Below are 24,117 nucleotides of genomic sequence, written 5' to 3' on the forward strand. Positions count from 1 at the left end.
TTGTTTATGGCATTTATGTTCCAAGGTTTCCAATTAAATCACTTTTCACCAAAACTGGGGTCCACTGCAAAGAGAGAAAATGTTTTCTGACAAACATTTCGAGTTGAATCAAAGCTGAACAAAAAAGACCCCACTCCATGAGAACCAAAAAGGCAAAGCCCAGCAGTACCTTGGTATTAAATTCCTAAGCATTTAACTAAGGAATGTAAAACCATCTCTGCAGTCATACAGGTACAGTTTATTCTTTCCTCTTTAACAGGCATGAGCAGCAATAAAAATAAATAAAAATTTAAAATAAAGAGGATTTTTTCCTAGATATGGTAGAGAATAAATTTTGTGTTGACCTAGGATGCACTTGCTTTTAGTGGTGCATTATTGTATTGAGAGGATATAGAACTTCCCCACAGAAATTTCTTTGAAGGAGGTTGGATGAAAGAAAAGAATTTCTGCTTTGTTTTGGAGCTTGTTTTGTTTTGTTTTCCTTCCAATTTGTCAGTAAAACACAGGCTGAGGTTTTACAGTATCAGGCAGGTGTGTGTATCTAACTGTGGTTGCCCTGTGTGTGAAAGTGCTCCAGGATTTTGTGTTTCCTGTCCTGCCTTTTTTGGAGTTTACCATCATCCACAGCAAACTGTGGGATGCAGTGTCTGCTCGTTACCACTACCTTGGGTACATGACAGTCAGCCCCAACCAGACTCTGCTTGTCTTCTAAGGAGATTCAAAACAAAACAAAAGAAAGAGAGAAAAAGAAAGAAAGGAAAAAGAAAAACATTCGTAAGGCAACACAAATGTTTCCATGTGCAAACTTGTGGTGTGATTGTCTGTGCATCATGGTCACGTGAAGAGTTTGGACATGATGGGAGTGGTGGTGGAAGTCTGGGTCTAGCGTTGCGCTCCTCCTCCTTGGCAGCAGCTGCTCGTTATGCTTGACTGGAAGCCACTTGTGATTAAATTTTAAAATGTGATGATCAGACTTTCTCTTTTCTACAGAGCGTGAGCAAAGTCTGGATCAGGATTGGCTGTCATGTCTGCCATAAAAAGGCACTAGAGAGACTTCAGCAAGTATTGTCTCTGCCCCCGAGTCTTTCTGGCAACATTTTGATTTAGATGCTGCTTTCCCTGTTTTTCCCCTGGAAGTCTCAGATGTGTTTGCATCCTCTGAAAGCATCCAAACAGGGCGCATTTCATCCAGTCCATCCAGGGAAGCTGTCAGTGTCAGAAAGGAGAGCTGTCCCTCAGAGCTCAGCTCAGCCAGGAACGGGGCAGGCAGGAGCAGCCGGAGCAGAGAGCGCCTGGGTGGAGCGGGGTGGGATGGAAGAGATCCCGGGCTGATCCCACAGCCTGGACAGCAGGAAGGGGGGATGCTACCCCTGAGCTGAGGTGAGACCCCACCTGCAGAGCTGTCCCAGCCCTGGGGCCAGCAGCACAAGGAGCTGGAGCTGCTGCAGAGAGTCCAGAGGAGGCCCCAGAGCTGCTCCAGGGCTGCAGCCCCTCTGCTCTGGAGCCAGGCTGGGAGAGCTGGGGGTGCTCACCTGGAGAGGAGAAGGCTCCAGGGAGAGCTCAGAGCCCCTTGCAGGGCCTGAAGGGGCTCCAGGAGAGCTGGAGAGGGGCTGGGGACAAGGCATGGAGGGACAGGACACAAGGAATGGACCCAGACTGGCAGAGTAGGTTTAGATTTGATATTAGGAAGGAATTGTTCCCTGCAAGGATGGAAAAGCCCAGAGCTTTTGTTTTGTTTGATGGAAAAGTTTTCCAGAGCAGCTGTGGCTGTCCCTGGATTCCTGGAAGTGTCCAAGGCCAGGCTGGACACTGGGGCTTGGAGCAGCCTGGGACAGTGGGAGGTGTCCCTGCCATGGCAGGGGGTGGCACTGGGTGATCCTTAAGGTCCCTTCCAGCCCAGGCCATTCTATTACTTTATGATAAACCAGTGCTTCTTGCTGGAACCGAGGCACTCGGAAAGGTGAACGCTGGAATAACCGTGGGAAAAACTAGATGCTGCCCCACTCAGGTCAGCCAGGAACAGGGTTTGCTCTCACCCCACCAGAGCAGTCACTCAGGGCAGAATTACCAGGGTGGGAACAGAGTGTCTTCTTTCCCACAAACAATATTTTGCTGCAGGAAATCACAGATTTGGCCTCTCACCCCACAAGGGCAGCACACAGGGATTTTCCATCCTCCCCTGAGCAGTGCTGGAACGTTCCATGTGTGTGGCACAGCATCAGGGGCTGAGTCAGGATTTCTATTTGTATGGCTGCCTAAGCTTAAAAGCAAGAATTCCTTCAGGATGACCTGAATCAGCACAGCTTTTGCAGTTCAACCCCAACTTAGAAATAGAGAGAAACAAGGAAATATTTCATTGAATTGAAAAAAATAAAAAAAAAAATCAAATCAAGAAAACAAGAAAGTACAGCAGAAGTACAAACACAAACCCAGGCAGAGCTACAGCTCTGGAAACAACTCCATTTGGACTGGAAAATTTCAAGTGAGACTTTTTGCCTTCAGACTGCTCTCACTGTTTGGCAGTTCTGTCAACACACTCCAACCCTTGGGCTAAGCTTAGCTCTGACCTTTAAGAGACACAGCTCTGTGTTTACAGATACAGCTCCAATCTGTTTGCTGGTTGGTGGGGAAGGTTTTACCCTTTCGGTCTCTGCCCCAAAAGTTACATTCAGAGTTTTTGCAAAGTCTGAAAATGTTTTCTGTAATGTTGAAATTTCTTGCAGAACTCACTGAATAGCTGAGGGGACATAATATGTCAACATGTTTTCCCAGCAATGAAAACACGTTTGTCAAATCAAAAGCTTTAGCCCTGAGCATTCTTTTCACAGGCTCTTAAGTATTTTCTTAAGTCCATCCCTCATCAGCAAAATAATTATGCAAAAACTTAACTTTGAAGTCAAATTTCTTGGGCAGCTACCTAAGAGCTTTGCTGAACCAGATCCTCGAGTCCCACATTATGCACAGAATTCAGTGGGAATGGCCCCCCAGTAAAAGAGCAGAAGATTTGCCTCAGAGTGCTGAGAAACACCAGTATCTGTGTGGCTGAAACAGAGGTGATCTGAGCTGCCTGGGAACCATTGCAGTGCAGGTAACACGTGCTGCTCCGTGGGGATTTATGGCAATGGCAGTGACCTGCTCAAACCTGCTCAGAATAATAAGAGTTAAATACACTGTCCAAAACTTTGCATCACCCTGAGGATCCAAGGGATGTGTCCATCAACCCTCTGACTTCTCAAATGTGAGGCACACATTGCTAGAAAGAGGTTTTCTGGGGGCTGAGCTGAGGTTCACTGGAGGTCACTGGAGCTGCATTGATCTCCCTGTTGGTGCTGAGATGTGTCAATAGAGCATGCTCCTCCTGTGAGGTATTTCTGTCAGGCAGCTGTGAGCAGAAAGAGTTTGCTAAAGAGCTCTGGTTACAAAATTGATTGCAGTGTATGGGCACAAAGGGACTCCAGAAGCAGACAAAAATACCAGAGTAGCTTGCTGGGGATGTACGAGATTAATATCACAAGGCTGGTTAGCTCAGAGAGGTAAGGGGGCTTAGACCCAAGGATAATTCCATTTGTCATGTTTCATGGCACACATCCCCTTCCCAGTGTGTTACCATTATAAATGTCAGCTGTGCATCTGTGAGATTATTGTTGAAATCATTTTATCATGCTACAGCTCATAAAAGCATTCTGTGCCTAAAACTAGGCTGTGGTATCAGGAAAGCCTCATTTTAATATGATTGTTTTGATGGTGTTGTAACAGGATCAGAGCTGATGCCCAAAGCTCTTTCCACCAGAATAGTTGGAGGAATATGGTGGTTTTTCACCTTAATCATAATCTCATCCTATACTGCCAACTTGGCTGCCTTCCTGACTGTGGAGAGGATGGAATCTCCCATCGACTCAGCAGATGACTTAGCAAAGCAAACCAAGATCGAGTACGGGGCTGTCAGAGACGGATCCACCATGACCTTCTTCAAGGTAAGGCAGCCCCAGGAAGCTGCGGGGCCGGGGCTGGGAGGTGGAGCCACAGTATCCCCAGGGATTGCAGGGGTAGGGGAATACATCATTCCCCCAAAACCAGGGCCATGGTATATTAGAGGAGAAGGTAAATACACCAGGTGCCCTGGCCATAGTGGATCCTTCAGCACCAGGAATGTAAAACCCAGCAGATTTCCCCAGGACACATGGAAAAGCAGCCTGGCAGTGGAGTGCAGTGAGGAGTAAACCCATCTGCCTCTGATGGGAGACAGGGCATGGGGATATTCTCCTCCAGCTGGGACCCTATTTCCTTCCAGCCACTTCACTAAGAAGCATCTGGAAAAGTCTGCTTCTCCTTCTGAATGCCGCATTTACACTGCAGTAATTCCACAGGAAAATGCACATTTGTTTGTCCCTTTCTTAATGCCCCATGGTCAATATTACCCAGACTGTCAATACAGTCACACCTGCACACATCTGCAAGTGAAGAGTTTTCTGTGGCTAATTGTTTGGTAGACAACTGTGATAATTGTGTCTTTTTTTTCTTAATTATTAGTATTAATTACATACAAAATGGATAATCTTATCAAATGTCAGTGTAAAAGCCAACAAGCTATAAATACGGAATACATGCACAAAAATCCTGTGACAGCCAGAATTAATTAGCAGCTTCGTCAGCAGTCTCAGCAGGGAAGTCAGGCTCAGGATGAGCCCGGATCAGGCTTTTCCCTGTGGCGTCTGAGGATGGTGTTTGTGGAGTCACACACACAGAGCCTTGGAAGGGGATGAGGCTCTGGGGGAAGCAGTGGGGCAGAACATCTGTGACAAGAGATCTCTCCCTCTCTAGGGACATCCCAAAAAGGCAAAAATCAAAAATTCCTGTGTCACCTGCTCCAGGTGACCCTGCCTTGGCAGGGGGGTTGGACTGGGTGATCTCCAGAGGTCCCTTCCAACCCCAACCATCCCTAGATTCTGGGATTCTGGGATTCTGTGTAGTCTGTCCCTGATGCGCTGCCCTTGCCAAGGCTCTCCTGTGGCTGGACAGAAATGTTTCCTTGCTGAAAGAAAAACACCAACTACAGCATTTTGCTATAGTGAGCTCCTGAAATGATGAGCTGACATTTCCACTAAGATGGAAACCCACCTGGAGATATTCCAGTAAGGCAAGCTGTGGATTCTCCTCTGGCTCTTCCATGCCCAAAGGAGCTCACTGCCATTGATATTCTGAAGTCAAATTTAGCTTCAGAGACGAAACTTCAAATCCTGCTTCATCCCAGCATTTTTAGAGGAAATAGATCCTGAAGCTCAACTTGAGAAGCTCAGAACAAATTTCCTAGAGCTGTTTTTAGTTTTACACTGATTTCTTTTTGCACCATTAATCCCGCAGGCAGAAATAATGTAGGCTTAAAAGCATGTGAGCTTCTAAAAGAAAACCTTCAGACAAGGTGGTTAAATATTTATGCACTACATGTGCCAGCTTACTTGTGCCTGAAATACACGTGCACAGAAACACAGGGGAAGGATAGTGCAGAAACTGGGGATGGATTCCCTGGCAGAGGGATGGTGACACTGTGGAAATGCATGAAAAATGCAATGTATCACACTTGTAAACATAGTGTTTTATCAAAGGTGTTACAACTTTTATTACAGAAATGTCTCCAGATCCTCACAAGATTAGGGGTTCTTTGTCCTGCCCAAAACTTGAAATAAAAAATCCTGGAGTAGCTCTCTGTACAAAACCAGCTACTTCCGTCTGCAAAGGAAGGCTCTGGCTTTGCCTCCCTCAGACTGTGAAATGCTGCATCTACTCCTTGAGCTAAATAAACACACACCCCCAGGGAGGGGTCTGGGAGCTGGGAAAAGGTAGCAGGAGGGAATTGGGGCAGCAGGAGGGAATTGGGGCAGCAGGAGGGAGCTGGAGCAGCAGGAGGGAGCTGAGGCAGCAGGAGGGAATTGGGGCAGCAGGAGGGAGCTGGGACAGCAGGAGGGAGCTGGGGCAGCAGGAAGGAATTGGGGCAGCAGGAGGGAGCTGGGGCAGCAGGAGGGAGCTGGGGCAGCAGGAGGGAATTGGGGCAGCAGGAGGGAGCTGGGACAGCAGGAGGGAGCTGGGGCAGCAGGAAGGAATTGGGGCAGCAGGAGGGAGCTGGAGCAGCAGGAGGGAGCTGGGGCAGCAGGAGGGAATTGGGGCAGCAGGAGGGAGCTGGGACAGCAGGAGGGAGCTGGGGCAGCAGGAGGGAGCTGGGGCAGCAGGAGGGAGCTGGGGCAGCAGTCACTCCAGTCCCGCACTCCTCCCAGGGTACAGCACAGTTGCAGCGCCTCTGCCGCGACATTCCGGACTGTGTCTCTGCTCTGGGAGCTGTCCTGTCCCCGGGAGTGCTGAAGTGCTGGGAACAGGGAGGGGCAAAGCAGGGATGAACACCACGGGCTGTGACAGAAGTGAAAACACGCTGAGGAAGAGAGGCACAGGGCTGGGGTGCCCTGGAAGGGCCATTACCTCGAGGGCTTTCCCTGCTGCAAGATGTGATTTGTCAAATCAAATAGTACTAAAGCCAAGGAATGCCGAGGGGAAGAGATTTTTTTTTCAGACCAACGTTTTTCAAAGCAAACCACGACGTGCTGGGCATTCCTCGCTGTGGAGGGGACAGGAACAAGGGAGTGGCATGTAGGACACGAGGGACAAAGCCCAGATCCCTCTGGTTTCCAGGACTGTATGGGACACACGTGGAAAAAGAGGATTTCTGGAGGCATCAGGCACAGAAAAACACAAAGCAGGCTCTAAAGAGCTTTGATTTAGGATTTTGTGCTCAAAGCAGCAGCAGGAAGGCCCTGGAAGATGAGATTACACAGTGTAACTGCTGGATGGGATGGAGATCAGGAAACACATTAGAAAAGCAAGGTACTCCCACTGCTTTTCTGAAAGCTCCATTTGCATTTATTCAGGCTGGCATCTCTGGTAGGTAGTGGTGTCTATAATGCACGTGCTAACAGTTGTGATTGCCCACTGGTTCAGAATGCTTAGCACTGGTGTGCTTGCTGCAACAGTTCCCCCAGGAAAACATTATTCTGAAGACAAAATATGTTTCAAGGAAGTCACTTTTCTGCTGTGACTTTTAGCCAGATGGTGGGGGAAATGAAAACAAAAGCAATTGGAATTATCTGGGGTGGGAGGGTGGAATGGAGTTCCGACTTTGAAAAGAACCTCAGAATTGGCCTCTTCCCTCTGTAGATATACCAGATCTGGCCAGAGCAAATGAAAATACCCCAAAAAACAGGGCCTGGGCAGCTCAGGATGGTTAAGTCTTGTAAGAGGGCAAGCCAGCAGCACCCCAGGCAGTACTGCCCATCTGTGGGAATGGCCAAATCTGGGAGAAGTCCAGCTGAAGGCAAGGTGTTTCCCATCCAGAAGCAGTGACACACATTTCTTTCTCCAGCCTGCTGCCCTCCTCTGTTTCCATCATGTCCATAAATCTTCCACTGCTTTCTTGCCCCTCCATCATAACAGATCTTAGTCCTGTGTTGCAGCTTGTGTCAGCTCCTGCCCTCTAAAGTGCAGATGTGTTTCCGCCAAAATTAATGAAAATTCAGAGACCAAAATTTGGCACAGGGTCCATTCTGAAAAAAAATGGGAGCTGGCAAGTTGAGAAGCCAAGATCTTTCTTACAAACTCTTCTGAATAAGGAATACATCCTTCCACTAAATTCACCATCAGATTCAGTCTAGTGCATAAACATAGTATCAATTTCAAAAATATTCCCAACTGAGCTACAAAAATGGTTCCTACTTGAGAAAAGACACTTAACCACCTTCAGAGTTTAGTGGTATCCTGTGGCTCACCAAACTGAGGTGGAATTCAGGTGACATTCACAGATATTGAATTTACAGGCATATTAACATTTAAAGCTCGAAGAACCAGAAAATCAACTTCTCCCAGGAATCCCCCCGAAGCTGTTGTTTAAAACTGAGCCTGGAATCAGCTGAGATGGCTGTAAGCCAGAGACAGGGCTTGAGGGACTGAGGAGACGCTGCCCTTAACCCCTGTGGCAAAAAGATCGCGTCCTTAAGCCTGACTGCAATGGGAAGCACAAAGCAGGAGTTTATTTAGCGTGTTATCCCTGAAGTCCGTGACCTCCAGGCAAGTGATAGGAACACAACAGGTGCGGATGGATGCTCTGCTCATCACCAGGCTCTGGGAGCAGTGGTGTGCCCCCAAGGGTGCCTGAGGGCAGCAGTGTCCAGCTGCACTGGCTCAGCTGCTGCATTCCATGTGTGCTCCAATCCATGGAACAGCATGGGCCCAGAGAACTTCAGAGCACTTCACAGCCAGGCCAGTAATGAAGTTCCTGGCACTGCAAAGAAAGTGGGAAACAACAAGAGATTCCTCAGCATGAAGCCCAGTAAGAGGGAAATGCTACCGGAAGGAAAAGCCTGCCACCGATTCCCTGTCACTCTGGATGTGATTCTGGCACTGAGGCTGGGGAGGCTGAGGAACATTTGGCAAGTGCAGTTTGGGTGCTGGTGTGATTCTGTGCCTTCTTTTTCCCCCACAGAAATCCAAAATCTCGACGTACGAGAAGATGTGGGCGTTCATGAGCAGCAGGCAGCAGACGGCGCTGGTGAAGAACAATGACGAGGGCATCCAGCGCGTGCTCACCACTGACTACGCCCTGCTCATGGAGTCCACCAGCATCGAGTACGTGACCCAGAGGAACTGCAACCTCACCCAGATTGGGGGGCTCATCGACTCCAAGGGCTACGGCGTGGGCACCCCCATTGGTAAGAGGCTCTGGGGCTGAGCTGCTGGGGATCACACCCACAGCGTCCCCTGTGCAAACGGTTCAGTCTGTCCTGGGATCACGGGACAAGTGAGAATGGATTCACACTGAAAAAACAGGGTTAGGTGGGATATTGGGAATGAATTCCTCCCTGGGAGGTTGGGGAGGCCCTGGTACAGAGTGCCCAGAGAAGCTGTGGCTGCTCCTGGATCCCTGCAAGTGTCCAAGGCTGGGTTGGACAGGGCTTGGAGCAACCTGGAACAGTGGAAGGTGTCCCTGCCCACCTGACTGGAAGGGCTTTAGAGTCCCTTCCCACCCAAACCTTTCTGAGATTCTGCATGTACCCCAAAGGAAACTGCTTACTCAAAACACTGAAATCCCTGATGCAGAACCTTGCAGTTGATCCTCACTGTTCTTCGGTGTTGCTCTGAGGTCATGAAATAAATCAGAAATTCATCCCCTTTAATGCAGAGCTTTAAGACTCCCAATTTCTCTGAAGTCTCTCTGGCAGACCTTTTTTTTAGCATGTCCAGCATCCTTTCTAAGATCTTCTACAGCATTAAAACTTGTGTCAGATTTTTGTGCTGTGCACTTGTGAACAATTGGCACTGGAGAGCCAGGTTTTGTTCTGTGTTCATAGAATTATGGAACCACAGAAGGGTTTGGGCTGGAAAGAATCTCAAAGCCCACCCAGTGCCTCCCCCTGCCATGGGCAGGGACACCTCCCACTATCCCAGGTTGCTCCAAGCCCTGTCCAGCTGGGGATTGGTTCATCCATTGCTTGACAGAGCAGATATAAATAAGGGAGAAACACCTCTGCACGTGGAACTGCCATTCTGTGTGGTGCTGAGTACCGCAGACAGATTGTCACGGACATGATATCCCAAGTATATTTTTCCACTGGCTGCATGAGAACATCCTTGGCACCCTGAGGAAAGTGATACAAAAGCTAAAATCCCCAAGAATGACAAACTCATGGCAAGAGTTTCCTTGCAGTTATAAAGCTGCCACACTTTAAACCAAGAACTATGAAGGAATAATTGGAACAGATGGCAATCCTCAGAGACAGTGCAGCCATTGGAAATGCAGCTGTGAAATATATTTATGTTTCTTGTATGAGAAGTGCACCTTTATTTTTTTGTTAAGAAAAACCTGCAAAATTCAGGGGAATAGATATCCCCAAGCACTGTGGAATAATCCAGCGCCATCAAGCACCTCATAAACAACTGATTTCATAAACAAGTTAAACCTGCCACTATTCAGAGGGACCCCCAAGGCACTGTTATTTCTCTAAGAGCATTCAAGAGTATTGATTGCAGAGGCTGTATGGAAAATTAAAAAAAAAACCACAAAAAAAACAAAAAAAGCTTCTCTATGACCCTTAACACCAGATCTTCAGCAAGGCTTAAGTGGCCTGCAGGGGAATGTAAAACCACAGGGCTTGTCACTCCAGAATATCCAGTGAGAGAGCTGGACAGCACCATATGGCTCTCATAGAAACAGGGAATTCCTGAATCCTGAATGTATTATTTTATCAGAGCATCTTCTGCAAGTAAAATGCAGCAGTTATAGGCATCAGGAGGAATTTCCCCTTGGAAAGGGTGGCCAGGCACTGTCAGGGGCTTTCCAGGGAGGTTTGGAATCCCCATCCCTGGAGATGTCCATGAAAGGCCTGGGCATGGCACTCAGTGCTCTGGGCTGGGGACAAGTTGGGACAGCTGGAACTCGATGCTCTCAGTTCTTTTCCACCCTCAATGATTCCGGGATTCTGTGATGTGTCAGGGCAGGTTTAACTCCAGGATCAGTGCCAGTGCTGATGCAGGTAATTCTAACACTAAAGCTCTTCCCAGTTCTTTGAGACATTGCTAAGAAAGTAGATAAATGCATTTCTTGGCGTAAGAGGTTTGTTAATAGCTCAGAGGCCATAAGTAATGTGCTGAATATTTGAAGAGGTGTGGAGATGGATTTGTGGGTGGTGTTAGAGCTCACCAATAAACCACCACCAATGCAGCTCTCCAGGCTCTCTTGACAGACTCTAAAAGCCCATGTAGAAATATGGAGGTGCCTGTTACCCTCCAGATGAATTGTGGTAATCCTGATTGCAACATAAACACTACAAGAAAGAATGGACAACCCCACAAATCCTGTGTTGTGACTGGCTGCTCCACTTTACCTCCCAGCTGTGTTCTTCCAGACAGGGGAAATGAATGAGTCCTGCAGCCTCACCCATTGCAGGGGACAAGCCTCTCCTAAGGCACAAACAATTCTGCTCTCTCTTCTGCGACACATTGCTGTTTTCAGGGGTAATAATTCACTCCTCTGTGCAAAGCCAGTTTCTGGAGGTATTTCTGGCCTGTTTTCTGTACGGTTATTTTTGGTCTTTAACAGCAAGCACACAAATTATCCATTCTTACAGTGGGCACGTTTTCCTCTCAGAGCTGGCTGCCTCCAGCAGTGCTGGTCTCTGGCTTCCCAGATGGATTTGGGATAGTCTGACACATGTCTCCTGGCAGCTGTGGTCACAGCATGGCCCAATGCTGGCACTGCTCTGCCCCAGCAGCAGCTGAGTGTTGGCACAGCAAATGAGGAACTGCAATGTTCTTCATGCTGGTTCTCCTCAGACAGGGCTGGGGAATGAAGGAATGAAGGAAATGGAGAGGGGGATGTCAATCTATGGGACAAGTATTTTTAACAATGTCCTGCACAGCAAAATAAGGAGGAAAACTGAGGCTGTGAGGCTGAATTTCCAGGGCTATTTCACTGCATAGGGACTCCAGAATGGTGCCTCAGTGAGATTTTTCTGACATGATCCCTGCAATTCTGGCACACAATCTGACTTGAAGCTTGGTTTGCCTTGATGGAGTTGAGTTTGCAACACCTTTAATGTACAGCAAAATGTGACTTTGGTGAAATAGCAGTTGAATGAATCACAGAATCACAGAATCACAGAATCACAGAATGGCCTGGATTGGGAGGGACCTTAAAGCCCATTCAGTGCCACCCCTGCCATGGCAGGGACACCTTCCACTGTCCCAGGCTGCTCCAAGCCCCATCCAACCTGGCCTTGGACACTTCCAGGGATCCAGGGGCAGCCACAGCTGCTCTGGGCACCCTGTGCCAGGGCCTGCTCACCCTCCCAGGGAAGAACTTCTTTCCAGTATCCCACCTAATGCTGCCCTCTGGCAGTGGGGAGCCATTCCCTGTGTCCTATCCCTCGATGTCTTATGCTACTAAAGGAGGGGAAAAGGTGTGCAGGAGTAGCTGCAGGGCTTTCAGCTCTGCATTTCAGAGACTCAGTGTTTCCAGCCGTAGGGAGTCCAGCATGGCAAGATTTGGGAGCACACGTGTACCTTTGGAGCCAAACAGCATCTCACAGAATCACAGAACCACTCCTGCAAGCCCCCCACCCCTTGCTATCACAAAATCCTGGTCCCACAAAGCAAAGTCTCTCTCACAAACACAGGCTGCAGGATTTTGGAAAATGGAGAAGCTGAGCAGAGTGTGTGAGAGCAAATCTAAGCAGACTGAGCCACCTAGTGTGACCCCACTCCTCACCAGACACTGACCAGGCCCATAAAGCTGCAGAGCCTGCACACACATCATTTAGCAAATGGTGGCCCACAAACCAAAAGCATGAAATTGTTGCTATTTTCAACTTGCAGGGCTGCTATTGTTGCAAATCACAATAAAAAGGACTTGTCCACACAGTGTTCTTACAAGCTGTAGCTAGCTGAGGAGGAGCTGTGGGTGTGCAGGTGTAAATGAGAAGAGAAGGTGTCTGAGTGACTGTGGACTCCTCTGAGGCAGCCTGTCATTTGCAGGCAGCAGGAAAAACCAACAGATGCTGAAATGAATAGAAGGGATGCAAAGTGGAAATTCTCAGAGAGTGCTCACAGCAATATTCAAATATGATGTGAAGGAATGCCTTAGCAAGAAAATCCACTGCCAAAGCTTAAATAAACCTCACTAGGGAACCCTAACATTATCATGAATTCTCAAATAACTGCACCAGTGGAGCCTTTTGCTTCCCAGTCCCCAGGGCAGACACCAACAGAGATTCCCCTTCCAACCTCCAGCCTTTCCAGCTGGAATAATCCCTCCTGTAATAAGGGAGGTTTCTGCCTGCCAGCACTGCCAGGCCTCGCTGTCCCCTTGCAGGGTCCCCGTACAGGGACAAGATCACCATCGCCATCCTGCAGCTGCAGGAGGAGGGCAAGCTGCACATGATGAAGGAGAAGTGGTGGCGAGGCAACGGCTGCCCCGAGGAGGACAGCAAGGAAGCCAGCGCCCTCGGGGTGGAGAACATCGGGGGCATCTTCATCGTGCTGGCGGCGGGGCTGGTGCTGTCCGTGTTCGTGGCCATCGGAGAGTTCATCTACAAATCGCGCAAGAACAGCGACATAGAGCAGGTGAGCGAGCCGGCCGGGCTGAGCTCGGAGCACAGGCACATTGCCTCCTTGCTGGAGTGTGCATTTCCTGCTGCTGAACTCTCACCAGGCCTTCCTGGCTCTAATGACAATTAATTTATTAATGAGAACAGGGAAGTGCCTCACCCACGGCCCAATTAGCGCTGCTTAGCAGGGCAGTGCTGAACAAGGGCAATTAATTTCTCAAAACAGTTTCTGCTTGAACTTCAGGACTTCCAGCATAAATTACATTGGAAAGGAATAAAACACAACTGGGCTGTCTGTTTTTTTATCTGCCATTAACACAAGCCGCTTGAGTAACACAGGCAAGCACATCCAAATCCCAAGAGCCATTTTCCTCTTGTTCTAGAAAGCATCTTTATTCAGAGCCAGGGGTTTACAAGCTGTGCGGAAGGATGCACTTCAAAGCAGGGAGGTCTACTGAGAGGTGATGGATGCTGCTGTAAAGTAAGATTTTGGAGCCAAAGAAATTCTGCTTATAGTTCCACTGAAGTGTAATGAGCAGTTTAAAAGGGCAGAGGGAAAACAAATGAAATGCTGTGTGTAAATCATGAGGTGAGCTTTAGAGCAGTTTGTGAGAAGGGATCAATCCTTAAAATCGAGTGTAAACACCGCTTTAGAGAACCACCAGCCCTGTGACAGAGGCAGGGCTGAGCAGGAGCTTGGAGAGCGTTCCCAAGCTGTCAGCCAGCCCCTTCTGCCCCTGGGCATTTTGTCCTGGCTCTGTCCTGGACCCTGCCGTGGCTCTGTTTGGCTCCTCTCCAGCAGGACTTTCCCAAGGGACAAGGGGACCCCACTCTGCAGGACAAGGGGGTGACCCTGAACCCCCAGAGGTTCCCATTTCCTTACTCCAGGCTCCCAGCCATGAGGTACCCACCTCAAAATGGGTTAAGTTCCCTTTGCACTTTGAGGTGGGAAAGGCTGGAGCTTTTCCATGGGGAAAAATTCCCTCCCCATGCAAGGCTGGTGACATAAATGCCAGGAGTGGCTGTTGAGGCAAAGACGCTCCCCGAGGGCAGCGGGGACAAGTGGGAGAAGAAGGGAACATTTTGAACTCGCTCTCAGTTTGCACTGAAAGCAGTGTCGCTGTCCACAAAACACAGATGCAGCTCACAGAGCAATCCTAGGATATGTCAGTCAAAGGGTCCCTGGTTTGTGATAAGGCAGAGATAAAGGATTAATGTATTTGCACATACTGCAGCTTTCTGATTAGTACTTTAGCCCATTTTAGCACAAAATGCATAAAAAATGTATTGGTATCTTTGTTTTGTTCGCATCTCAGGAGATCGTTTATTCAAATATGTTTTGGAGAACAGTTGCAGCTAATTAAAATATTTAGTATAATTAAAATGTTTAGTTTAAGGGCTAACACGGTGCAGAATATGCTGGAAACTTTGCGGGAGTCTGTGCAAGGCAGCGCATCCCTGAAGCCTCCCTAAAGCAGACATAAAGCATTAGGCAAGGGCTGTTAATTTACTGAGCAATAGGTGAATAACAGAATCCGGGGTTGCACACACGTGTGCACACCCCCCATTTCTGCACCTGTGCTGCTGCTGCACAGCAAAGTGTTGCTTAATCATTAGAATCATTAAGTGAGTTAATGTGGCACATCCCGCTTCTCCTTCAGAAGCAATTTCACAGAGAACACAATACCAGTGATTCCAGTGTTTCTCCCTGGTTTCTCTGGGATTGTTTTCTCTTTTCCCTGGTGAGATAAGCAGCTTAGATGGGAAATGCTGTGCAGGGTGTGTTATCACTAAGCCAATCCAAACCATTGTTGAATACAATCTGTGATTTTTCTGTTTTCATACGTGGAGTCTCTTTTGATTTAAATGGCTTTTGTATCATTCTCACGCTTGTTTTTTTTCAGTTTTGCTTCGTTCATTTATTTACTATTCTCCATTTTTCTTCTCTTGCATGCAAGGCCTTTTGTTTCTTTTACGGACTGCAGTGTAAGCAACCCCACCCGTCCAACTCCACCTCTGGCACCACCTTATCCACGGAGTTAGACTGTGGCAAGTTAATCCGGGAGGAGCGAGGGATCCGAGCACAGCCCTCGATCCACACGGTGTAGTCAGGAGAGGACCAAGGTGTGTCTGGGGAGAGCATCACGCCCAGGCAGGGCTCTGCACTGCCGAGGGTTAACGCAGGGCACAAGCTGATCTAGAATAAATTGCCAAAGCCCTGAAATCCCAGCGGTTGAAATGCGTGTCACGGGAAATAATTACACCCCCAGCAGGGAGTTCAGCAGAGCGTGGTAGCCTTTCAGAATTTAGTCCCCCGTGTGTAATTGTCACCTTGTCATTTCCTGGGGTAATTCACCTGCTTCAGGTAAGAAAAATTATTTACCTCCTTTTCATCTCCTCCTCAAGCTGAGCTGAACAGTGGCAGCCTCGTTACTGAAAGCAAAGAGGAACATTCAGCTTGGTCTCTGAATTCAGGAACCTCCCAAACACCCTGCAGAGCTCCATTAACTTCCTGAACCCCTGTTACAAGCAGCCAGAGATGTTGAGCTGGCATCTCTTATTCCCTGTGTCAATATTTAATGAATTTTAATTCCTCCATTTAAAATTCATTTCTCAAAGCCTGCAAGTAACCATCATAGCACAAAATCAGACCCATCACTTAAATTTTATGCCATGTAACCATTAAGGACAAATTCAACAGGAGCACCCTCAGGCAACAGACCATTAATAGAGCAGCTCCATTGTCTTGTTTGAGCAATTCACAGCATTCATTTGTGGCAGAGAAAACTCCTTTGTGGGAAAATCGGGCATCAGTTTAAGCCCTGGCATTGCTTTGCATATTGAACCCTGGTGGGATGTTTTGTGTAGGAGGCTGGCACTGGAGGTGTTAGGACAGCATTTGGATTTCCTCCAGCCCTCAGACAGTCAGGGACTGACAGGGCAGGGGATAATGGACTGGATGTGGTTTTGCCACCAAAAACCATATGTCAACAATCTGAGATGCACAAGGTGCACAGAAACACCAGCTCAAGGGATGTCATGAACTGTGGCAAACCCCAGCATTCCCAAAACCCTTTACCTGTATTCCACTGTATCCCAGATTCCCATCAGTCTCCCATCTCCCTCCCCTCACCCCTATTTTATGTTTTCCTGCCCAGTGGAGCTCCTCAGACAGGTTACTGCTCTGTTTTCTTGGGGCTATTTCTTCCCCCTCTGCAGTCAGGGGCCTTGCTGGAGTGAATGTGGAGTGCACTCATGGAATGAGTTCTGTGTTCCTGGCTCCTGAGAGCAAACAGTGCTCTGTGATTTCCTCTCAGCCCTGTTCCAGGGTTGATCCTGCTGGCAGCAGGCTGGAGTGGTTTGGGGCAGAGCTGTGCTGCTCACAGCTCAGCTGTACCAATTCTCCTCCGCTCACCCAAAGGTGGGAGTTTATGCTGCACTCCAGATGCTGCAAGAAATTGTCTTGCTCAGAATGGTCTCTTAACTTGTTTGAATGGGGCCTTGAAAGCTGTGGCTCTCCATAAAATGCTCCTTTTTGCCAGCAAAGACCTGGATTAGGTCCTCTGAATACCTGATTTAAGAAAACACTTTTTACTTGCAGCTTCCCAGTATAAGACACTTAAAACTAATTAAATTCGGCTTGTCTCAAGTCTCAGAGGAGAGGGAAGATGCCTAATGTGTTTATCTCCATCATTGCTCCACACAAGAAATCCTCTGGGTTGCATCTTGGACCGTTTTTGTAATTGTTCCTTAGATTGGTGCTGGATCCAGAGGGCTGCTGTCACTTGCTGGGTAAACATTTCTCCAGCTGTCAGCCCCTCAGCCCCACTGGCATCAACAGCCATGGTTCCCTGGATTTAGCTGTCCCAGGGCTGGGAGCAATTCCCTGGGGGAATTGCAAAGCAGCTCCCACTATCCCTGACAGAGCCTCATCCCTAGCTACAAAAAGAGTTATCAAAAGCTATCACTGGAGTTCAGGTGATATGGGAGACCAGCAAGCAGCCTTACTGATTTTTCTTGTGAACAGAGCACACAGGAACAGTTTCTGTAAGTGGGGAAAAGTTAAATTAATCCCTGGATTACTGTCACACTGTTTTGACAGTCACTGCTCAATAGACTCTGGCAGGTTAAAGGAGTTCATTTGGGGATCTCCTCATGCCATCAGTGACAGAATATTCACACAGATCCTTAATGTGCCCCAGCAGCAGTTTGCTCACCGAAATAAACTCTTTTGGATATTTTTCCTTCTGCGCAAAAATAAATCAATTTTCTTTCAGCACAAGACACAGGTCAGTGTCCCAGCTATGGGTGTAGGAGAAAAATCCTGACTTCTGCACTTTCTCCTCTGTCCCTGAGCTACTCAAGGGTTCTTCTAGAATTAAATCTGCCCCACATTGAGAACAATCAAATCTCATTTGATTTTCACAGTTCTCAGCACTTCAACATCACACTGGGTTTGGGGTGGATTCTTTATTGTTATTTGTTTGGTTTTGCAAGGTATTAATAAAATGCCTTCTCCTCAGTGGCAGCCCAGCAGCAGAAGCAACAGATTGATAAATCCTGACTACACCTCTTTTTTTATTGTTTATACTTTATTTTATGTTATTTATTTATTTTTTAAAAATTCTGAATCTGTAATTCTCCTAAAGCTTAGCACAGAACCCTGCATGGGAGTGTAAGGAAAGATTTGGGAACTTCATGACTAAGCTTTAGCAGCTGCTGAAATGACCAAAGGGCACAGAGGAAGAGTCTCACATCACACAGAGAGCAGAACCTATTGTGTTTTTAAAGGATAACATTTCCTTTTACATGCCATGGCCTGCAGCATTTTGACACTGCCAGAATGAGAAAGTTAAGCTGTCTGAAAGCAAAATGTTAAATTCATTATTAAGTTGTAAAAGGGATTGATCTGTACCCACTCTGCTCTTGTTCTGGACAGACCCCAGCAGTGGACCAACCAGCATGGAAAAAAAAAGGGGGTTTAAAGCAACCCTTTCAGTCTGGCCACCAGAACATGGGACTAAAGAACAGTATATTGTCCTTTTAAATCGAATTTTAATGTCAGCATCCCCTTCTTGAAGGCTGCTTGGCAGGTGCTGCTCAGAGAGCTTGGGCTTGGGCTCAGAGGTCTCGGGCTTCCCCATGGGGTGTGTTCCTTGTCCATGGCTTTCCTATAAACCCCACACCATTCTGGCTGAGGCTGTACTTGCTCTGCACCACCTTTCCTAAGAATAACTTGAAGTCTTCCTGATAACAACTCTTTTAAAATTCAAAGCAGTTGGAAGTGGAGCTAGTGGGCACTCCACAGATAAGGTATTAAAAACCTCCCAGCAATATGTTCTGTGTGTCTGTCTGTAAATGCAAAATGAACTTCATGGGGCTGTTTTGTGGAGATGAATGTGAAAGGCCTTGTGGTTATTGCACAGTCTGAGTAATAGGAATCCTTTTGGAAAATTAAAGTACCAGCCTATTAACAAGGCAGTAACATGCACTCTGTCACCTGCAGAAATCATCCCTGTCTGCACTCTGCAGAGAATAATGGCTGGGATTAAATACAGCACATTAGGAGGTCAGTGAGAAACATAGAGAAAGAAAATAAAAATAAGACTGATCAATCCTTCAAAGGGTTAATTGGATCCTGTCCCTATTTACCATGGAGTTCTGGATTCACTTTGTAATCCAGGTTTTAAAAACTCAATGAAAGCTGAGACCACAGGGAGCAATAATCCAGGCCAAGTCAGCCACTCAGAGCATTTGGGTTCATTAGTTCGGGAATCACTGGTGCTGCTCTCCAGAAAAGCTCAGAGCAATACAAAAAGGGTTTTGGGAGGATACCTGCTCCTCCTGCTGTGTTCAGGGGGAAGGAGCTCACTGCAGAACCACTCACACTCTTTATTCAGCTTGGTGAAGGTAAAGGGCTTAAAGCTTTGTTTCCCCCTGCCTCCATCACTTGATTTTATATATAAATAATCTATTCACGTATATTTGCACAGAACAATTATTGTGGGTTGGGTTGTTTGTTTTTTTTGCAAAGCCAGATACTTCCAAAGGCTACTTGTGTTTCTTTGTGTTATATGTAATTATTCCAGCTGTGGATTTTAAAAGATGTTTCCACTTACCCCAAAGTCTTTGTTAATGTTGTGATGGTGGGAAGAACGAAGATCTCTTCTTTCTTTCCAAGCCATTCAGCTCTCTTATTCTTGTGGTAATTATCTCCTTTCTTCATCACACAATATTAGAAAAGATTCTTTCCAAAGAAAAGGAGAAGATTGAGAGCTGTGCTATATTTGAGAAATGTCTGTTCAGTCCATGAGGGGAAAATAACCAAACCACAAAGAAATCTTAAAAAAACCCTTCTTTGTTTTCTCCAGCACGCTCGTGGTTTTTTGTGACTAAGGCATATGGTGATTAAAATGGGATCTTTTCTCTTGTGAGGTCAGGGGCAAATGAGAAAGGGGAAATTTGGTGATGCGAAGGCACCAAAACATCGCAAAGGTGCCTGCAGGGAATTTCAGAAACGTTCATAGCTTTAGTTCAGCCAAAGTTAAATGAAAGTCAGTGGGAGCTCATTAGGGAAAAGCCTTTGACATGTGCAGTCACTTGTATAGAGGGATTTATTCTCACCTGGATCCTCTGAGGAGCTCCCTGAGCACTGTGAGGGCCAGGCTGAGCTTTGGCCTCTCCCGAGGAGCTCCCTGAGGTTCAGGCCGAGCTTTGGCCTCTCCTGAGGAGCTCTCTGAGGGCCAGGCTGAGCTTTTGCCTCTCCTGAGGAGCTCCCTGAGGGCCAGGCTGAGCTTTGGCCTCTCCTGAGGAGCTCCCTGAGCACTGTGAGGGCCAGGCTGAGCTTTGGCCTCTCCCGAGGAGCTCCCTGAGGGCCAGGCTGAGCTTTGGCCTCTCCCGAGGAGCTCCCTGAGGGCCAGGCTGAGCTTTGGCCTCTCCTGAGGAGCTCCCTGAGGTTCAGGCCGAGCTTTGGCCTCTCCTGAGGAGCTCCCTGAGGTTCAGGCCGAGCTTTGGCCTCTCCTGAGGAGCTCCCTGAGGGCCAGGCTGAGCTTTGGCCTCTCCTGAGGAGCTCCCTGAGGGCCAGGCTGAGCTCTGGCCAGGCTCTCCGCGGCAGGAAGGGTTTAATGCCATCCTCTCTCCCCACAGTGTCTTTCTTTCAACGCCATCATGGAGGAGCTGGGAATTTCCCTCAAGCACCAGAAGAAGCTGAAGAAGAGGTCAAGGACGAAGGGGAAGTCATCCTTCCCGAGCATCCTCACCTGCCAGCAGCGGCGCACGCTGAGGAAGGAAACGATGGCGTGAGCGGGGCAGGCGGGAGCAGCAGGACAGAGCCGCCCTGCCCGAGGGGACAGCGGGGCACTGCTGATGGGGGGACACAAACTCCTGCTCCTCAGAGGCGCTCTGTGGTTTCTTTTTTTAACCTAGAGGTACAGCAGCTGAAATGCTTGCCTAGACTGATGTACTACCGACCCTCCGGGAAGTGTCTGGCTCTTCCTCTGGGCTGGATTTCTCTGCTCACCTGATCTGCATCTCTGTCCCCTCCCCGTGCATCGCTGTATGTGCTTTCTAAATAAATAAATAAAAAACAGACAGGGTTCTTTTTTTCCAAAAATCTGGGAGTCAAACTTTTCTTTTCCCTTCTGAAGCAAAGGTTGAAGCTCTGCTGAGCACGGTTGTATAGGAGCCAGGCCCCAGACACCAAAGTGAAAATCCACTCCATTAACTCATAAACTGTGACTACAGAAACGGATGAAGTACAAGGGTATCCGACAACAAGGCTTTTTTATTTTGTCTGGTAAGGAACACTCTGCAGGCTCTTTTCTGTGAGAAACTTGCTTTCCACCATCTTTTCCCTTTTCCATTTCTTTTAAAACATGATTATTTGGTAATACCATAGCACCAGGTGATGATACCATCAGCAGGTGTTTAAAAAGAAAAATCAAAATCTTACAAAGAGTGACCAGTGAGCAACACTGACACAATCACACTGCCATATTTCCCAGACCCTGATGCCAATTAAGCAATTCTTGATTTGGAAATTAAAATCTCTGAGAAATTAGGGGTGACAATGCTCCATTTATAACAACGTTATAACAATGTTATGTTGACCACCAAGGTAACAGACAATCTGACCTGGATTGGGTGACCCCTCTGTGCTGCAGGCAAGGAGAATTTCAGCCTGGGTTTATGGACATCAAAGGCTTATTAAGGACCCCTTCCCTCACCCATGGAGAGTCAAGTTCTTAAAGAAGGAAATTCATCAGATTCAGAAGGCCTAGTTTTGACAGACTCATGTTCATTCCTGTTCGTTTCCTCACACTTATTTAAAAAATAGTTATTTCATGCAAGTGCTTGTCAGGCAACACAAAATTCCCTGGATTCTTCTTTTCCTTCCTCTGAAAATAGGAATTATTATTGCTGTTTTCCAGCCTTTCCTCTGGACGTTGTCTGTCCTCCAGGAGGTTTGGGACAGAGGGACAGGAGACAGCAGGTACCTCCTGCTGAAAGACCTACAGAGGTCTTTCAGGTACCTCCAGTGGGAAGCTGGAACCTCAGTGCCTACTTTGGGAAGCTCAGTCTGCTGCAGAGGCTGGGCTGATGAGCAGGAATCAGGGAAAGCAGCCCCTGGCTGTGAGAGTTCACAGGGAATCTTATAATGGGAATCTTATAATGCGCAGCTTCATTTATTTGTGTCATCATCACCTAGCAAAAAGACCTTGCAGACCCCCAGTACTACTCTACTGGTTATTAAAAAAACAGGTTATTATTGAAATAATGATTGAAAAGCGGTTTATTATTTTCCAGTGGGTGTAACTCTATTGCTCTGCCATCCATGGCCCTCAGCTAAGGCATTTTTAAATTACTCGGTTAAAAGTGATGAAAGATTTATGACCAGGCCTTTTCTTTTTTTTCTTTTTCTTTTTTTTTTTTTAATTCTTTTCCTGTGGCTTAGACCTTGAGATTAAAGAATTCTAAGTTCAATCTTTAAATAATCATGTTTGCCTGAAACTAAGAGACAGCACTTTGGTTACTTTTCACAGTTGTATGTGGGTATAGGAGCAGATAGGACTGCGGTGACCTGCTCCCTGTATCCCAACAAGTCTCATTTTCCTGCCTTTCTCCCTTCATGGCAGCAGAGAAGCCTGGTTAGAGATCAGGAAAGCAAATATCCTTATTGGGCTGATAGGACAAGGGGGAAATGGCTTCCCACTGCCAGAGGGCAGGGACAGATGGGATGTTGGGAAGGAATTCCTCCCGGGGAGGATGGGGAGGGTGCCCAGAGAAGCCGTGGTTACCCCTGGATCCCTGGAATTGTCCAAGGGCAGGATGGTGCTTGGAGCAGCCTGGTCTTTTTCCTTCCAATAAAGCAGCATCTTTTGAGAAGGCAACACTTTAAATGTCCAGAGAAAGAGAAATGGGCTGCCTAACAAGCAAACGGGCAGAAATACTGCTGCCAAAGTTCTCCTGCCCTTGTGCAGGTCAGCATGTTCGTGCTCTCCTAATTGCCAGAGCAGACATTTTTAACGGGCTCCCACCTCCAAATGAGAAGGGAGGCTCGATGTGTTTAGCAGTCAATCTCTCTAATCTCAAAGGTTCCTAAATGCTAATCCAGCATTTTGCTATCCGGCAGGGATTGCCCGTTCCGCTCACACTGCCTGGAGATGAATGCCCTGCTCCAGGGCACAGGGATGGCAGAGGAGCTGCACCCCACAAACCCGGGGTCCCACCCCTGCTGCCCCTCACAGACCCCACTCACAGCCCTGAAGCTGCTCCTCTGCAAGAACAACAGCATTCAGAGGCTCTGCTGCTTTGGAAGGGATGGGGGAAGCACAAGAACCCAGCTCACAGCTGTTTGACACAGGCTCCTCTTAAGAAGTCCCCAGCAAGGCCAGCTTTTCTGTCACACATATTTCCTGTCTCCTGCTTCCCTTCCAAAATGAACAGAAAACTACTTCCCTTAAAAAAATTCAACCCCAGCTTCATGATTGATTGAATAATCTTTCTCTGCTGATTAAATCACTCTGAGTGTCCCTAGGGGATGCTCTGAGGCTCAAGGAGATCTTTTCCGGCATGCTGTCACCATCCCCACTTTTCCCAAATGATCACCTCCCTTTCTCCAGACAGAAATGTCCCCCCAGCCAGACTGAGCCCTGCAAGGGGATCTTTACTCTCCTCTAGACCCCAAAGTTATCTCCTCGTTTCACTGCATACTCAAGAGCCACAATCTTTTCAGAAGGCACAGTAGTATAAAGCCAAATATAAAGTTTATCTGACTGTAGAATTAAAGACAGTAAACTTGCCCAGCTATCAATGGCTAAATTCCCTTTTCCAGTTTCTGTTTCTCCCATGCAAAGTGCCCACACCTCCAGGCCCCTGCCCAGAGCTGCACTGTGTACCCAGAGCTGGTATTTCAAGGGTCAAGGCTTGCTCAGGTAGGAAGAAAAATTAACTGGGAGACCATCCCTGCCGGCACCACTTGGTGACAGCTGGCATTATCAAAATAAAATTGCTTTAAATAAATTCCTAAGCAGTGTGACCTATTTGCCACTTCATTATCTACAGGCTAAACTCAATAAATACATGGCCTTTTGTTCTGTGCTCCTTCTATTGATTTTAATGAGACCCAGTGCTAAGGAAGAGACATTCAAAAGAGGGCTGCATTAATTATTTATATGGCCTTCAGCTTTCTCTCTGCAGCTTGTTACCAGTGTAGCACCGGCAGAGCTCCCTCACACCCGGGATTCCTGAAGTAATTGAAAGCTGGGAAAGTGGCTTCTCTCTGCAGCACAAGAGAAAGCAAATATTCCAACAGCAGTTTGGGGATTTCCCTGCCACAGAGCCGGGAGAATGAGGCTGGAGGGGCTTTGGCTCCCGGCTTTTCCTTGGACCAGGACCCAGTGTCCAGCAGGACACCAGACAAGGATGTCAATGCCACTGGAGCACCAAAACTGGAGGCAATTCCTCACCTGCTCCTCAC

The 24,117-nt window shown here is 47.6% G+C and overlaps 1 protein-coding gene across 1 annotated transcript in view; it reads left to right on the plus strand.

Moving 5' to 3' along the window:
• Positions 1–20,678, plus strand: part of LOC131582114 (glutamate receptor ionotropic, kainate 1) — a 105,329-nt gene extending 84,651 nt beyond the window's left edge. The window contains exons 13-16 of the mRNA XM_058844986.1: positions 3,757–3,974; positions 8,522–8,747; positions 12,905–13,155; positions 20,286–20,678. Of these exons, the coding sequence (XP_058700969.1) occupies positions 3,757–3,974; positions 8,522–8,747; positions 12,905–13,155; positions 20,286–20,441 (851 nt within the window). The 3' untranslated portion in view covers positions 20,442–20,678. The remainder of the gene's footprint in view (positions 1–3,756; positions 3,975–8,521; positions 8,748–12,904; positions 13,156–20,285) is intronic.
• Positions 20,679–24,117: the final 3,439 nt, after the last annotated feature.

The sequence above is a fragment of the Poecile atricapillus genome, chromosome 1 (genome assembly GCF_030490865.1).
Source record: "Poecile atricapillus isolate bPoeAtr1 chromosome 1, bPoeAtr1.hap1, whole genome shotgun sequence".
Classification (NCBI taxonomy): Eukaryota; Metazoa; Chordata; class Aves; order Passeriformes; family Paridae; genus Poecile; species Poecile atricapillus.